General features: G+C 46.4%; 1 protein-coding gene across 1 annotated transcript in view; it reads right to left on the reverse strand.

Moving 5' to 3' along the window:
* The window catches only part of SLC4A5 (solute carrier family 4 (sodium bicarbonate cotransporter), member 5), a 118,843-nt gene that overhangs the window by 25,212 nt on the left and 75,522 nt on the right, over nt 1-18,109 (reverse strand). Inside the window, exons 10-17 of the mRNA XM_011980707.1 lie at nt 17,916-18,003; nt 16,286-16,440; nt 15,492-15,701; nt 13,695-13,869; nt 11,700-11,833; nt 10,387-10,658; nt 5,013-5,071; nt 2,143-2,343 (exon numbers count right to left, since the gene is read on the reverse strand). Coding sequence (XP_011836097.1) covers nt 2,143-2,343; nt 5,013-5,071; nt 10,387-10,658; nt 11,700-11,833; nt 13,695-13,869; nt 15,492-15,701; nt 16,286-16,440; nt 17,916-18,003 — 1,294 coding nt within the window. The remainder of the gene's footprint in view (nt 1-2,142; nt 2,344-5,012; nt 5,072-10,386; nt 10,659-11,699; nt 11,834-13,694; nt 13,870-15,491; nt 15,702-16,285; nt 16,441-17,915; nt 18,004-18,109) is intronic.

Genomic DNA, 18,109 nt, shown 5'->3' on the forward strand with positions numbered 1-18,109 from the left:
GAGTATGAAATGGTGTGGCCTCATTCCTCTCTGCAACCCAAAATTCCAGGAGGCAATTGAGCAATTTTTAAGTAATGTGAGGGAAAAAATGTTGGTGGTGCAAGAACTCCATGCCACATGAATTACTTTTCATCCTACAGGCAACAGATAGATATTCTCAGATACAGCGACTGCTTGAGAATTTTTACATAAAAGGAGATAGGGATATGCTCTGGGCTGGAAGTGGGCAGGAAGGAAGAGAACTCGTCTTAAGGATGCACTCGTGTTGTAAGCAAACTATTTTTTACTCAGTTTACATACTGCAAAGCTTCCTAAAGCACCTTTTATTCAGTCTTTAGAAAATTTGGGAAAAATTCAACTATTTATATCAAAGATTTTATCATTATGATTAGTAGTAGTAGCAGTAGCAGCTGTAATACTTAGTTAAGATGGCTTTAGGAGAGTGCTAATGGAGTTTATGGTGGGAAAGAGTTGCTAAAATTCTTCTGAGTACCTCCCACCCCACAGCACAGTCACTGTTTACATATTCAAGTGCTGTTTTAATAAATGTTTTATTCCAGCCACAAACTGGTAGAAAATAAAATTTAAAACAGCAGTTAGGGCCAGGCGCAGTGGCTCACAGCTGTAATCCCAGCACTTTGGGAGGCTGAGGTTGGGGGATCACCTGAGGTAAGGAGTTCAAGACCAGCCTGGCCAATATGGTGAAACCCCATCTCAACTAAAATTACAAAAATTAGCCGCGCGTGATGGCAGGCGCCTATAGTCCCAGCTATTTGGGAGCCTGAGGCAGGAAAATCACTTGAACCTGGGAGGTGAAGGTTGCAGTGAGCCAAGATCATGCCACTTCACTCCAGCCTGGGTGACAGAGTGAGACTGTGTCTCAAAATAATAATCATTATGATTATATGATTATAATTATTATTTTTATAATAAAATAAAAAATAAAATAGCAGTTAGCATTTACGACAATATAAAAAAATCAAGTATCTAGAAATAAATCTAACAAAAAATGTTCAAGACTTCAAGATCAAAATGTATAAAACATCATGGAGAGAAAGAAGACCAAAATAAATGAAGTATACCGTATTCATAAATCAGAAAACTCAAAGTTTGAAAGACATCAATTCTTCCCAAACAGAGTCAAAGATAATCCTATCAAATTCGAACAAGTTTTCATTTTGGTGAAATTTAAGATGATTCTAAAATTCATGTGGAAATGCAAAGGGCCAAGAAAATATTATATAAAAAGGACAAAGAGAGAGAGAGTTTGGGAGACAAAGATATAAAGACTTACAAGCTACAGAAATTAAGACTGTCATACTGATATATAAATAAACTAATGAAACAAAATAAGGAACCCAGAAACAGACCCTGTCATATAGGAACATTTGATATATGGCAAAGGAAGTATTGCAAAGCAATGGAGAAGGAATAGTCTTTAAAAAATAGTGGAACAATTGACCGTATAAAATCACAAAGAAACACTATCTCACAGTACACATCAAAAGCAATTCTGATGGACTGTAGATCTAACATGAAAGGAAAAACAATAAAGCTTTTAGAAGGTAACATACAAGAATATCTGCTGTCCAATATTTGCCTTGAGGAAAGTTTGAATATTCAATTACAATAAAACTAATAATTTCTGTTAATCAAAAGATACCATTAAGGATGTAAAAAGAAAAACACGGTCACAGAGTGGGAGATTTCACAACACATATAATCACAAAAACATTTCTACCCAGAATATATAAAAAACTCTTGCAAATCAGAAAGGCAGACAACCCAAAATGTGCAAGGGATTTCAACAGACACTTCCAAACAGAAAGTCAACTGGCCACATGGCCAATAAACACAGGAATAGCTGTGCTTTCAACTTCATTAGTCATCAGGGAAACGAAACATTTTTAAAACACAATGAGATAATACTATAGACAAAGACTAAAGATAAAAGCCTGACGATACCAAGTGTTGCCAAGGGGACCGGCCAACAAGGGAACACAGTTCTCTCTGACTTAACTTGAAAAACCCCAGTGGTCCAGTGCTCATGTGGAGTCCATCCATGGGTGGACCAGAACCCTCTCTTGGGGACTCAGCAGCAGTCTGACTGCAGGTCCCCTCCTAACTGCAGGGTGAGCTTACCTTGGTAGGAAAATAGCGGCTGAATTTGAACTTCTTCAGGGTCAGGGTCATGGAATATGTCCCAAAGAAAAGGATGAAGGACATGAGCGCCAGGTCTGGGATAAACTTGCAGGAATTCCCAAGCAGGCGCCCACCATAGCTCAGACACTCCTTCTTGCTCAGCAGGGACCAGTCCAACGCTGTGAGGTTAAGGGGGTTGTACTTGGAGACCAAGCACAGGAGACAATGGGTCAGCATCTTCCTGATGAGTCAGCTGTGTCCTTCCCACTGCAGTCCCCAGGCAGCCAGCATACCTTCCCGCACCCTCTGAGGGATCCCAGCCCTCCCGGCCATGATGGTGTCCTCAGCAACACAGTGATGTTCTGGGGACGGGCTGGTTCATGGAATGACAAGCTCCCTGGGAAGATTAAGAGCTCACATGTGTTTCTTCCCTGTGTTCTAGGACGCACTGCTGTGCTAGTAAGGAGGAAAAGTGCAGAGAGAGGATGCCTTCTCCCTCAGCAGGCCTGGCTCCCATCAACCAACCACAGGTCCTGTGGATGCCTCCTTCCTGAAGTGTCTCATCTTTATTCTCTCCCCTCCATCCCCTCTGTCACATCCTTTCACATAGGGGGGATCACATCCCTTGTCAGTCCCCTCTTGGGTCATTTCAGCCATTCCCCACCTTGGTGTCTCAGATGCCTCAGAGACACCAGGCCGTACACAACAGTGAATTTTTATATATAAATTATTTTTATATATAAATTATATAATATATAATTATATATATTAATTATATATTATAATATATAATTATATAATTTTAATATAAATTATATGTTATATATAATATAAATCATATTATATATATAAAAGTAAATCACCAAAGCAACTTAAAATGTCCCCTCCAGGGTGGCATTCCTCTGCTGCCCTCACTGGTCTGGCCCCACATCTCTTTCCCGGCTTGTCTCTTGTGGTTGCCTGTCCGAGCCCCACCTTCACCCCGTCTTAGCTGGCCTAGCCCACCCACTAGCCTCTGCACGGGTTTTGTGCTTTTCCTCTCTTGTCCTTCTGTTTATGCTGTTCCTTCTGTCTGGAATGTGCTTTTCTCTGCTGAGTCAACTTTTTCCCAACCTTGAAGACCAGATCGCATTCTACTTCCTCTTTGAGGCTTTCCTTGGCCTCTCCAGCAGTCTCCTTTCCTGCCTTCAAGACTGAAGTACACATTTGGCCTATATTTAATGCATGGTGTATTCTGCTTATGCTGTCCCACAACTTTTCAAGTTCTTCTCCACAAATATATTAAAAACAAAATTGAGGACAGGGACCACGTTGGTTTCTCAGATGTCTTTTTTAGCCTTCAGTGTACATGGCCCCTTGCATATAATAGGGACTCAGAAATAGGCACTGACTGATTCTGTTCTTTCTCTCTCAAAATTTGATAGTTAGCCAGCCTGGGCAACATAGTGAGACCCTGTCTCTACAAAAAATTTAAAAATTAGCCAGGCATGGCGGCTGATGTCTGTAGTCCCAGCTACTCAGGAGGCTGAGGCAGGAAGATCACTTGAGCTCAGGAATTTGAAGCTGCAGTGATGATATGATCACACCACTACATTCCAGCCTGGGCAACAGAGCAAGACCCCATCTCAAAAAACAAACAAACAAAAAAAAAACAAAAACAAAACCCTGATCTTTGAAAAATATTAAATTAAATTGCCAACTGGGATGTCCGTAGGCAGAGCAGTCAATTGTCTAGGCAGGAATAACTTAAGAAGCAACCTTGGAGACAGTAAAAGCTCACAAACGTCCCCCAAGTCCTACCAGGTGCTACATTCATCCGGAATTGAACTTCTATCGTTAAGCCACTTAGGCTGGGATGCTGGTTCCTAAAGACCACCGTCATTACTGGGAAAGGCAGACCATACCTTAGGCCCCAGAGACTAAGGTGTGCAAAGAACACATTAGGTTCATTGAGGAAGAAACACTAATAAACTCTCTGGGGCTGGAGAGTGGCACTGTTGGAAATTGGGGGTCCTAGGCAGAAAGAGAAGGAAGAAGGCAAAAAGATGAATGGGAGGCTTTGCTTACAGCTTTGTGCGGCCCTATTTACCATCCCTCACCTCTACCTCTCCTTCCTCTGTGTGCGTGTCATATTATTATTATTATTATTATTATTATTTTTGAGACAGGGTCTTGCTCTGTCACCCAGGCTGGAGTGTAGTGGTGCGATCTTGGCTCACCACACCTCTGCCTCCTGGGTTCAAACAATTCTTGTGCCTCAGCCTCTCGAGTAGCTGGGATTACAGGCCTGTACCACTACACCTGGCTTGTATCATATTATTAGTACACATGGGGCTGGGTGCGGTGGCTCACTTCTGTAATCCCAGTACTTTGGGAGGCCGAGGCAGGCAGATCAGTTGAGGTCAGGAGTTCGAAACCAGCCTGGCCAACATGGTGAAACCCCGTCTATACTAAAAATACAAAAAATTAGCTGGGTGTGGTGGTGCGTGCCTGTAATCCCAGCTACTCAGGAGGCTGTGCCAGGAGAATTACTTGAACCCAGGGAGGTGGAGGTTGCAGTGAGCCAAGATCGCACCACTGCACTCCAGCCTGGGCAACAGAGTAAGACCCTGTCTCAAAAAACAAAAAACAAAAACACACAAAAAACATGGATTTAACAGAATGAGGCATGTTTTTAAGTGGGATGTTTACAGTATATACCTAAGAAAAAAGTTTGCATCTACAAAGCTCTGCAGGTGACCCTGACGTGAGGTTGGAGTTGACCTCTGCAAGTCTGGGTGGCTATAAGTTGGTCTCATTTCCAAAATCTTTTCTCCCTCCTCCTACAAACAAAAGCACTCAAATGTCTGACATGAGAGGAAAGGACTTACCAGAGAAGCGTTGGTGTCTGGTGCCAGTGGGGCTGAAGCATTGAACATGGTTGTATTCACTGTGGATGAGCACATGACACGGGGCAGGGTCAGCAGCTGTGGGGCTGGGAGCTGCATTCCCAACCCCTTCGCATCTCCTTCCAGTTCCTTAGAGCCAAGGCCTGGCTTCCACTGTGAGGGCAGCTCCCTCTCCACCTTCCTCACTTTGCCCCAGTTAGGGAAGGGCTGGTGGGACCGAGCCTGGGCCACAGCTCTGACAGAACAGCTGGGCCAGGAGAGCACCCGCCTGACGACGAACAGCTGGTTTTAAAAACTGAAATAAGGAATCTGAGACCAAGACAAAGTGCTAAGACAAACTGGAGGATAACATGCCTTGTGAATCCCCACTGGCCACTGGGCTTTTAGACTTAAAAATGTTCAAAGAACTTACTCTATGCCATGCACTATGCCAAGCCTTTATATATATTCATTTGTTTAAATCCCAAATCTTCACCAAGTATGCCCACTTTACAGATGAGGTAACTGAGGCCCAGAGAGGTTATATAATTCACCCAAGGTCACACAGTTCATACTTGGAGCCATGACCCCATCGCAGGAAGGCTGGCCCAGAGCCTATAAACTTCCCAGCTCTACACCGTGAACTTCCCTGCCCTGTTCACCTCCACAGATATGTTCCTTCCCTTCCAGCCCTCTTTTTTGCCCAGGCTGGAGTGTAGTGGCATGATATTAGCTCACTGCAACCTCCACCTCCCAGGTTCAAGCGATTCTTGTGCCTCAGCCTCCCAAATAGCTGGGACTACAGACGCATGCCACCACGCCTGGTTAATTTTTTGTATTTTTAGTAGAGATGGGGTTTCACCATGTTGGCCAGGCTGGTCTTGAACTCTTGACCTCAAGTGATCTGCCCATCTCAGCCTCCCAAAGTGCTGGGATTACAGGCATGAGTCACTGCACCCAGCCCATATGTGCTTTTTATTAAAGGTCAGCTAGGCCTGAAAGAACTTGTTGCTTTGATATGATCGTCTCTAATCTGCCAAGTGCAAGTTGAGAAAAGTTAAACCAAAGTCCAGGTTTTGAAGCAGAATCGGGAACCCAAAGGTGCTGCTCTCAGCGGCTCTCTCTGCGTTCCTTGATGGATACTTCCCTACCCTGGCTTCAGTGTCCCTAACCGTATGTGGATCACATGAAGGTCTACAGGGAGAGTTTCAAGGAACCACAGTCATCTGTCTCTCCTTTCCACGTGGACCCTTCTGTTCCCCTGTTCTGCAGTCTGTCCTGCTTCCTTTGCTCCTCATTCGCAGGGCCAGGCTCCCCCGGGATGTGGCCACCCATGGGAAGTCAGGCTTTGGAGGCCTGCTGCCTTCTCTCTTCTTCCTGAACTGCAAGGGTAGAGGCAAAGGCCAGGCCCGCCTCACCATCCTCCTCTAGTGAAGGCAGAGGCAAGCAGTCCCTCTGCAGCAGGTCTGCGGAGACAGGGAGCAGGCCTGCCAGCCAGCTTGCCAGCAATATGTCTGAAATGCAGTGTAAGCCCGATGTGGCTCCTGCTGGCTGACACAGGCAGTTAGAAACCCAGAAAGAAGAAGAGGTCTATCTTCGGGCTTCTCCCAATCTCCAACAAGCTGTCCATAGGGCTGATGTGACCACAGAGCCCTGCTATGTTGCTCACTCCCATGCCTGCTGGGGGGCTAAGGAATTTCATCTTGACCCATGGCAGAATATTCCTAGAAGCTCTACAAACCCAGAGGTTTGTTAGGATTGTTCTGAGGAAGGCTTCATTTATTAGAAATTGGGGTTCTATTGCCTTTCCTCACATCAGTGACCAAAAGACCATGATGCGCAATTAATGATGGCAACAGAGAAGCCAGGCAGGAAGGCTGCCTCAGGGGTCCTCACTCAAATGCTAGAGAACTCCTGGCTGATGCTTGAGCCTGGGGAGTTCAGATGTCTTTTTCACTACCCAATGTCTTCAGACCACCTTTGATGTCTTCTGCTTATGCTTATCAATTCTTTTATATCAAGAACTCTGTAGGGTTTATCTGAAAGCCATTTGAGATGAAGATGAAAGAAATAGAACCTGGAAAATTTTAGAAAGGGTCCAAGTATCAAACATTTTAAAATTCCAGTGTTTACAAAGTGGTACTCACTTGGGATTGAAAGCAGCCAAATCAGTGTGTGCAGCATTCATAAATAGAATACAAGTCAGTTACAATGGAAGCAAAAGCAAACAGAGAGAGAGTGCCCCCAAACAAGCTTTTATGATGAAGAGTGACAAAGAGTGAGAGTATACTATATTAAGACTGGGCCTCGCAGTAAAACTAGGATTATGGGCCCATTACTGAGTAGGTGGCCCATGGACTGGGAAAGAAACCTTCCACAGTTCGTCCCCCTCATCCCAGTCTCCTAAATGTGTAGAATTTTCCTTTCCATGTTATCTTAATTAAAACTAACTTGTCCTAGTTCTAGTTCCTTTACTTTCTGTGAAGAAACTGAAAATTTAATCTTACTGGGGTTTAATGGTCAATAATGGCCCATTATTACTAATAGTTCAACAGAGCGATGGTTCTCAAACTTAAGAGTGCATCAGAATCAATTGGAAGACTTAATATACGTCAGGGTGGACCCTACTCCAGGGTCCTTCCTTTCTTCCTTCCTTCCTTCCTTCCTTCCTTCCTTCCTTCCCTCCCTCCCTCCCTCCCTCTCTCCTTCCCTCCTTTCCTCCTTCCCTCCCTCCCTCCCTTCCTTTTTCTTTCTTTTCTCTTTTCTTTTCTTTCTTTTTCTCTTTCTTTCTTTCTCTCCTTCCTTCCTTCCTTCCCTTTCCTTTTTCTTTCTTTCCTCCTCTCCTCACCTCTTATCTTCTCTTTTCTTCCTCTTCTGCTTCTGCTGCTTCTCTCTCTCTCTCTGTCTCTCTCTCTCTCTCTCTCTTCTTTCTTTCTTAGAAATAGAGACAGGGTCTGGCTATGTTGTCCAGGCTGGTCTCAAACTCCTGGGCTCAAGTGATCCTCCTACCTCAACCTTCTGACTAGCTGGGACTACAGGTGTGCACCACTGTGCCCAGCCAGAGACTCTGATTCAGCAGGTCTGGGGTAGGAGGCTAAGAATTTGTATTTCTAACAAGTTCCCTGATGCTGCTGCTCCAGGGACCACATTTTGAGAACCAAGACAATAGCATGACCCCAAAGAATGAGGTGACATCAGGCACCTGGGCAAAGCCAGAGGGGAAGCTATTTGGGAACAGGTGGCTTCATTATATCCCTCATAACGCACCTTATATGCTCCTACGGCCCTTGTTCCTAGAGCACCCCTGGGTTTGTTTTTTCCTGTGGACAGATGATTCTCAGAATGGCCAAAGCAGCCAGGTGTGGTGGCTCACGCCTGTAATCCCAGAAATTTGGGAGGCCGAGGCGGGCAGATCATGAGGTCAAGAGATCGAAGCCATCCTGGCCAAAATGGTGAAACCCTGCCTCGACTAAAAATACAAAAATTAGCTGGGTGTGGTGGCAAACACTTGTAGTCCCAGCTATTTGGGAGGCTGAGGCAGGAGAATCGCCTGAACCCAGGAGGCGGAGGTTGCAGTGAGCCGAGATCGCGCCACTGCACTCCAGCCTGGGCGACAGAGCCAGACTCTGTCTCAAAACAAAACAAAACAAAACAAAACAAAACAAAACAAAACACAGAATTTGAATTTTTTTCTAAAAGAGATCAAGGATGTGTGCTTCTAGAAGCTATGTTTGTGTAAAATTATGTCAATGCAACACTGAATCTACAGTCTAGAAGATACAAGCACGTAAGAGGGCCCTGATGGGGCTTCCCCACAGAGGCAGGATTTGCTCCAGGGCAGAATGAAAAGGGCCTGCCTGCAGGTAGGATCCCCTCTGGGCAAGCAACATGCCTTGGCTCAGGACAAAGGGTAGCATCACCTGTCATTAGATTTTAGTGGAATAATTCAAAATTAATGGCAGAAAAAAAGAAAGAAAAAAATAAGTCTGGACTTCTTTACAAAATCAGTGCAGTCACAGAGGGAAGGGGTTATAATCAAAACTGAACTCCTTGAAGGCAGGACATCTTTATCTTCCACAAGGCCTAAAGTAGGGCACATAATAATTGTGCAGCAAATATTTTCGATTTCAAATATTATGATTGATTTTTTTACCTGTAGGAATGTATTAAGGGGCTGAACAACCTACTATCCACTTAATTCCTTCAACTCAATCGGGTATAGATTTGGAAACCCCACAGGAGTCCCAGGAGACCAGCAGGGCCTGCATTGAGAGCCCTCTTTTACAGCCAGGGAAACTGAGGCTTGGCATGACCTTGGGTGGTCTCTGGACCTCAGTTTGCTCTCTGTGAGTCCAGCCTTGGTGCTTGGAGATGTGTACATACACTTCCTGCTCCTGCTCTGCAGCACCCTGGGCACTCTGGGCACATCCCACTGAAGGCTCTTAGGGGCATGATCATGACTATGAAGGAGGCTCAGACTCTATGGGAAGCCCTAACTTATAGATGACAGGTGTTTTGGCCAGAAAGTAACTCTACAGGAGTGGCACTGGGTGTTATCAGGTTGACCCCATTTGTACAGGGATCTTTTTTTACAACACCCTTGGCAGATGGACATCCAGAGAGTGTCCAAGTAACTTGCTACCAACCAAGCAGGCCGAGAACTCCCACGGTGGTTAACTCCCACCATTATAGGTTCTTCCCTAAATTCAGCCAGCATCTGGCTCCCTGGAGTTTCTGCTCCCTGTTCCTCATTCAGCTCTACATCCTGTGGCTTCAGAGGGTGAACACGGTTCCTTTGTGACATGACAGTCCTTCTCTCATAACTCATCTCCCTAAGAGGCTGAATAAGCCCCAGTTTTCCAACTGTTCTCAGATGACATGGTCGGCAGAGCCTCCACTCTGGACATCTTTCCATCTGTGTGGATGTCCATCCCTCAGGTGTGGTCTCACCTTACACGGTATGTGGCCACATGGGCAGCACTGTCTTGGGGAGAGCTCACCGTATCATGACTTGATGGAGCTGGGAGAGACCTCAGGCACCATCAGGTCTATCTCTGGCCTGCAGCAGGAACCCCTGAGTGGCACTCCTGATAGGTGTGGCCTCCACATTACCCCACACTGAGGCAAAGCATGCCTTATTCCTTCCTGGGGTATCCCTGTGCCCTCCTGATGATAACCCTGTGACTCTTATTAGAGCTACTGTCCCCTTGGTTTCCTTTTGAACACTGGGTTCAAGATCCTGTATTTGCTCCCTTGGAACAGTAAGCCCTTGGCTGAATGGCCCCTCCCCAGCAGTGGGATTAGAGAGCTGTGGTGAAGGATCAGGGGGCCGGTGGGGTAGGTGAGGGCCCACGGCATGTCTGGGGTTACCGGTCACCTGTGTCAGGGGCGACGCACTCGCACTTGTAGGTGGTGATGAAGTTCGGCTTGAAGTCCGTATTGATAGGGTAGTACTTGAAGGCACCGATCATCTTCTTGATGGCATCATAGATGAAGATGAAGCTGATGAGGGTTGAGAAGCCCTCTTCGGTGAAGCGGGTGATATATTTGATGATAAAGCTGGCATCTGTGGCCACTAGGATAAGGCACTGGACAGCTGAGTGTAGGCCAATCCAGAGGCGGAACTCCATGTAGTCCAGGCCATTGCCTCTGGAAGGCAGAGGGGAGGTGAGGGGCCTCCAGCCCGGGCCTCCTGGCTGTGCTTGACTCCTCAGACCTACCCCTGAGTGGCTTATCCGTCCTCCTGTGGCACAGATGCCCTCCCAGGGATTGTGAAAGACTGGGGACAGGGACAATTCTTGGGTGCAGTTGTCTGATATTTGAGAGCTCATGGGGGTCCAGTGTTCATCTTTATAAGAAAATTTTTTTTTTTTTTTGAGATAGTCTCACTCTTTTGACCAGTCTGGAGTGCAATGGCTCAATCTTGGCTCACTGCAACCTCTGCCTCCCGGGTTCAAGTGATTCTCCTGCCTCAGCCTCCTAAGTAGCTGGGATTATAGGCGCCCGCCACCACACCTGGCTGATTTCTGTATTTTTAGTAGAGATAGGGTTTTGCCATGTTGGCCAGGCTGGTCTCAAACTCCTGACCTTAGGTGATCCGCCCACCTTGGCCTTCCAAAGTGCTGGGATTGCAGGTATGAACCACCACGCCCAGCCAAAAAAAATTTTTTTTAAAGATCTTATGGGGGAGGCAGGAAGGTGCTAAGACATCTCAGTGCCCACAGTTGGTAATAGACACCAGAGTGAGTGAAAAATGGGAATTTTGGAAGAACAGGGCTGGAGCAGCCCTTGGAAATGGTCTAGTCCAAACCCTCATGTTGTAGAGGAGGCAACTGAGCCTGGAGTAGCGATGGGAGCTGCCTGGGTCTGGGTGTAACCTTCTGACCTTCAGTCCAAGACTTCATGCACCATACTGCCTATCAAATCACCATTGCTCACGAACTGAGTGGTGTGAATTTTCTCCTCTTGTCGTGGCTGGCCCCTACTGGCTGTGCCAATATGCACTAAGATGTCTTAAAGGCAGGTAGCTGGCAGGAGTCAGGAGGAGCCACCTGGTAGCCCTTCCCATGGTTAAAGATGGCTTTGGCACCTCCGCACCACCACCTCCCCTTTGGGCCTATTCCTGCTCTGGCCCCAGCATACCACCCCAAGTGCGAGAGCAGGCACTGAGGGCCACCAAGGGACACCTACTTGCTGAAGTCGAAGAGAAGCTTCTCAAAGATGAGGATGGGCCCCGTGCTGCTGAGAATGATGAGAGGCTGTCCCGAGAAGAGGCAGAACAAGGAGCCAGCCATGGCAGTGCCCAGGAAGCTCTCCATCACTCCCTGGGGGCACAAGGAATGTGTGACTCAGCATAGGAAGGAGAAGGGGTCTTTCCACACAGGCTGCAGCCCAGCAATCTCTCCACAGGCCCAGGCCACAGTGTTTATCCTTTGTTCTGGGCCCTTTCCTGCCTAAATCCTGTTCTCCATCTTCTACACCCTCTACAACTTGCCACGATGACCAGTGTCACTCTGTTTAATTCCATCTAGATAAAGGTACCATGTGACTTCCTTTTGGCACCCAGGGCCTACAAAACAGTGGACGTGCTTTTCTCTGTGTCCATTCTACTCCCAGAGGACAGTCCATTTATCCATCTGATTATTCATTCATTCAAACATCTGTTTGGTGCTTTTACAGGTCAGATAATTCATTTATTCAAAATCTACTAACTGTCTGCTATGTACCAGGCATTGTGAAAGGACTGAGGACCCATCACTGAACAAGATAACACCTCTTCATTCTAGTGGGAGACACAGGTAAGTAACCAGGCAATTTCCATATAGCAGGGTTTCTCAACCTCTGCACAACGGACATTTTGGGCTAGATGATTCTTTGTTGTGAGGGGTCTGTCCTGTGTATTGTAGTGTGTTTAGTAGCATCCACAGCCTCTATACATTAGATACCAGTAGCAACCCTCCTCCCGGCTATAACAATGAAAACTGTCTCTAGATATTGTTAAATGTCTCCTGGGGTGAAAATTGTCCCTGGTTGAGAGCCACTGCCAAGAAGTGTGCTAAGCTAGGATAGGTTTAGAGTGCCACAGGAGCACGCAGTAGGGGTAAAGGGGTGGTCAGGAAGGCCTCCCTAGAAGTAGATAAGTGGAAGCTGAGATCCAAAAAATGAGCAGAGAATTGGCCAGGGGAATGGGGTTTAAGTGGAGTGACAAGAAACAGTGTCCCAGGAAGAGGGAGTAGTGTCTAAAAGGTCTGGAGCTGAAAAACAGCATGTACTTGAACAACCAAAAGATGATCAGGATTGATGGAAAACAGAATGTAGAATGGGTGGGGAGGGTAGGAATGCTGAGAAAGAGAATGCTGGGAGGCGAGGTGTGAGAGCCAGGTAGGGCCATGTGGTGAGGGCCACATGGAGCAGCTGGGATTTATGAGTCAAGGATAATGCTTAGTTTCTGGTGTAGACAGCTGAGTGAACCATGGTATCACCTGCTATGCTGGGGAAGGGCGGGGAGCAGCAGGTCAGGAAGGAAGACAAGGGATGCAATGTCAGCTCTGTGAATTGAGGGACCCTGAGGAGCAGTCATGGGGAATCCCAAGGGGCAGCCATGTGGACATGCCCAGAAGGCAGCTGGACAAATGGGTCTTCTCCTTGGTGCACTGAGCTTTCCAATGGCTCTACTTTGAAGCCTCCACCGGAGAAGACCCTTGCCTAGGAGATTGGCAGGTGTCTCTGCTGAGCTGTTTTCCCCAGGGAGGCCTGAGTTGTTGTCATGGTCACAGCTTACCATCCTTCTAAAAATGTCTTAACTTCAAACTAAGAATTCAAGGTTAGTTTTTAAAAAGTGTGGGGAGAAGGCCACAATTAGCACTCCATTAATTGTGCTGATTAAATTCACTCTAGTATCAGTGGAAAAAGTACCAAATAACACAGCAGACGATTCCCCTTAACGGTTTGGCCTATTTAAATAATCATTAAATGTGGTCTTTAGTAATAAGATTTAGCTTCAGATCTTTAATATTGTCTTATTATTATCATTATTACTTGAAGGGTAAAGGATTACAAATACTGATGGCCTCAACCTGGCTGGTAGATGAAACCTTGGTTTTGGGATTACAAGATGAAACTTCCTGCTGCCACCAGGTGGTGGCAGATCTTACTTTTACACTCAGGGCCCCAGCTCACACACACCTGATAATTGTCGGTGGCATCCCCGAGAAGCCCACCAAAGGTGATCGCGTTGGTGATACAGCCGAGGTAGATGAATAGGATGGCAGAGATGGACTGAATGTGGAAGCCATCATAGAAGTCACTTGGGAACCAGGGCAACTTCCTCTTGATATCCAGACACAGTCCACCGAAGAACCTGCTCAAGACAGGCCCAGGGGCTGCTTTCTCACCACTAACACCAGTGCAGGGGCAGGGCTATTTACAAGAACCTGCAGACCCTGGGGCGAGGAAAGGAACTTGACTGGGGTGGATGGGGCAAAGATCTTCCCACCAGAACATTTAGGGCCAGGGATGAATTCCTGTAGGACTGAGTTTGTGGTTGGCACCACCCACACTGGGAAGGGTGGACATAGGGGTTTTGGAGAGAGAAAGTCTGATGGGAATATGTCCTGGGGTAGACCCAACATTCCATGGAGAATGGAAGTCCTGCGGTCCACAGATGATGGTCCTCCTCACATCCCTGACCATCTGCAGGGTGCCCGCTCTTGGTGAACACAGGTATGTCTAACTTTCAGTGACAGAGGCATCCCAGATTATAACAGATTCATTAAGAACAGATCCTAAACCTTATAACTGGTTGGTATTTGCTTATTTTTTGATTTTGCTATCTGGAACAGTTGAGTGGGAGATTTTAGGTTTGGAGACATTGTTTACTGGGATTGCTATTCCCATAACCCCTAATGCAGTCCTTAGCATGGAGCAGAGTTTCTCAACCTCATTTCTGCTGATATTTTGGACTGGATACTCCTTTGCTGTAGGGGCTGTCCCGTGCACTGCAGGATGTTTAGCAGCTACCTACTACATGCAAGTAGCATCGCCCCTCTCAAGTTGTGCCAAATCCCCTGGGCTCGGGGGTAGGGGGACTAAGGAGGGCCACAGTTGCGTACAATGAGAACCACTGGTATAAAGCCAAGGGCATATAAAACATGACTTCATTCTCAAAGTCATGCTTTATATGTAGATTTGCAAGGCCACATCCTTTCCTAAATCTAGGTCAACCTGAATGACTCCAAGAGCTGGAAAAGAAACCCAGACCAGGAGAACTTTCTCTTATTTTCTTTAAAAAAAAAGTTTCTGAATAGGTAAATTAAGTTTTAAAAAAAGGTGCTGTTATTGAATTGTATTGCCCCAAAAGATACATTAAGGTCCTCACATCTATGAAGATGTAATCTAGTTTAGATTAAGTATTGTGGTGGGCCCTAATCCAATATGACTGGGGTCCTTATACAAAGAGGAAAGTGCTCTGTGAAGACAGACACACAGGAGGCCATGTGGTGGAGAGGCAGAGCCGGGGGTGATGCAGCTGCCAGCCAGGAACACCAAGAACTGCTGGCCACCACCAGAAGCCAGGAGGAGGCCAAGAAGGATTCCACCCAGAGCCTCAGGGAGCATGGTGGTCCTGCCAACACCTGCTGTGGAACTCCTCACCTCCAGAACTGCAGGAAAGTAACCTTCTGTTGTTTTAAGCCATCTAGTTTGTGGTACTTTGTTACAGCAGACCCAGGAAACAGGCACCAAAGGATGTCTAAGACAAAAGTTTGGGTTCCTCTCCTCTTGTATGGGTCTCAAATTCCCCTCCCCTGAGGCAACCCTTTTTGGGGATCCGTGATGGGGTTCAAGGGCTCTGGGAGGGAAAGAAGGCAGGGGTGACCTCGAGTGGGCACTACAGGCCGTGGTTGGGAAAGGTCCCCAGAGGGCGGCTGAGAAGGAGAGAAGTCTAAAGGACAGCAGGGTCACTGGGAGGCCTGGGGTGGGCACCTTCCCGTCCAGATAAGTTCTTCCCCGATTTCGTGCATGGCTGGCATCTCTCCATCATCCCCGCTGCTCGTTCCACCGGCCCCGCCACCGCCAGCCCCGCCGCCACTGCCACCACCACCACCACCTCCATTGCCTCCTCCAGCAACTCCGCCGCCTCCTCCCACAGAGCCATTCATCTGGCCCAGCTCTGCTAGGGAGAACACAGATTTCCTGGAAGAGAAGGGGGATGAGGGAGAGTGGGTCCCCCAGAGCACCCCTCACCTCTCCAACCAAAATTATGAAATATCTTAAAAGACAGACAAAAATGCAGAAAATGATCTAACAATATCCACACGCAGTTCACCTAGACTTTACAAATGTTCACATTTAGCCATATTTGCTTCTGATATATCTTATTATTTTTAAACTTATTTTAAAAGTTATTTTGAGACAGGGTCAAACTCTGTTGCCCAGGCTGGAGTACAGTGGCATGATCACAGCTCACTGAAGCCTTGGCCTCCTGGGCTCAATCAATCCTCCTGCCTCAGCCTCCAGAGTAGCAGGGACTACAGGTGCATGCCACCATGCCCAGCTAATTTGATTTCTTTTTGTAGAGACAAGATCTCACTATGTTGCCCAGGCTGGTTTCAAACTCCTGGACTCAAGTGATCCACCCACCTCAGCGTCCCAAAGTGTTGAGATTACAGGCATGAGGCACTATGCTGAGCCTCAGATATATTTTAAAGAGCAATAAAATGATACCAACAGAGTTGAAGCCTCCTTTTTCTCCCCCTACTGCCCATTCTCATACACACCTCTTGTCAGCAGAGGGTACCTTCTTGGGTGGCTCAATTCGGATATTTGGGTCCCATTCTCCCGGGGGAAGGACAATGACCTCATCCAGAAATTCATCAATTCCTGCAATCAGATCGTCCCGATTGCGGGCTTTGTAGGCCACGTCACTGAAGAGCTGGTGAGGAGAGAGGAGGGAGAAAAGAAAGATCGCGTCTGTTTCTGACATGCCCGGGAGCATACCACATCCAGTTTTTAAAGAAATCATTTTGAACCACGTCTCCCACTGACAACTCACTCTCAGTTTTTGGAATGAGACCATAGCACATTGGTAAAATAAACCACAACGGGACACAGCAGGCGCTGGGGGAAGACAGCCTGTCTTGGATCTGAAGGCCTGGTCTCCATATTCTTGCTTGTAGGACTTTGGTTGAGTTACTTAACCTTTCCGTTTCAGTTTTCCACACAGCACGCGCATTAGAAAACCTCTGTAGAGCCCAGTCCAAGGAGCTCAGATATTTCACATCCATTTTTTACTTCCAGCCCTTCGCCCTTGGAGGCTCACGTCGTGTTGTTCACACTGTCTCCAGAATGTGCTTTCTGACTTACAGATTCGATGGAATATTCTCATGTTTAACCTTTTCCCGTTTAGGAAAAAAAAAGGTGCAGCTCATTGCCAGCACTCATTTAATTTTACAGAAACACTCTTTAAGGCCAAAGCAAATCTGACTGATTTTCAATGTGAAAATGAAATATAAAAATTATTCTTAGAGTTATTTCTAAAAACAACTAACATCAGAATCACTGGAATGATCAGAGTCATCTAATTTGGAAAAACTGGATTCATCGAATGAATCTTAAGCCAAAAACTGAGAATGATGTTAGCATCACTCGTAGGAATGCTAGTTTTCTAGCATTTGATATTTTCAATGATTGAGAGTTAGTATATTTTGTAAATGGAAATACCACAACTAAAAACAGAATGCTATAAGTAGAATGATGTCTTTTGTTTCCAAAGTCAATATACAAGAGCAATGCAAAAATAATAAAAGTGAGACATTTCCTGGGGAAAAGTTATCTTGGGGTAAAGCCTGCAGCTGCAAGCACTGCCAGTGAGTATTCTTGGCACAAACGGGAAAGAGTTAAAGTCCTCTAGGCTCCCCATCACTCTGGGGACAGAGTGTTACTCAGCTCTGCTTACAGGCTCTGTTTAGTCTCTGGCTCACCTCTCCAGTGTTACCTCCTGCCCCTGAAGCTCTTACACTGAGCCTACATCAAACCACCTCCATCCAAATTCTCTGAGCCTGATCCATTTCCTTTGCTTGGAATGCTTGTCTCATAGCCTGGTGCTGGGTCTGCCTTCCTCCTGCTCCTCCTTAGCTTTAAAGCCCCCTCATCTGTGAAGCCCTCCTTGACCCCCTGGGAAGCTGGCACATGGTTAGTTTTACAATTATCGTCTGTCCCTCACACTTGATTGGTTCTCCTAAAGGACAATGACTATTCCCTGATTCTCATTATCTTTAGCATCCTGTGTAGTGCCTGTTACACAGTAGGTGCTCAAATGTGCTGGCTGGATAAGTTAATGAATGAAGGTGCAGTGCTTGTTGCAGGAGCTGTAAAATTCAGGAGTACAAGCTTCTGGTTACCACTTACATCATCTACCATGAGGGTTGCAATGGCACGGCCAATTTCATTGTAGGATTTTGCTCTCCCAGAAGGTCCCAGCAGTATAAACAGAAATCTGCAAAGAAGATGGAGAAGATTAAGGAAGAGGAGCATGAAAGTGAGAAGGAAAAATAGAAATAAGTAAAGAGAATTCTTTGGCCCTGAACAATATGCTTTTTTTT

The sequence above is a fragment of the Mandrillus leucophaeus genome, unplaced genomic scaffold, assembly GCF_000951045.1.
Source record: "Mandrillus leucophaeus isolate KB7577 unplaced genomic scaffold, Mleu.le_1.0 Scaffold216, whole genome shotgun sequence".
In the NCBI taxonomy this organism is placed as follows: Eukaryota; Metazoa; Chordata; class Mammalia; order Primates; family Cercopithecidae; genus Mandrillus; species Mandrillus leucophaeus.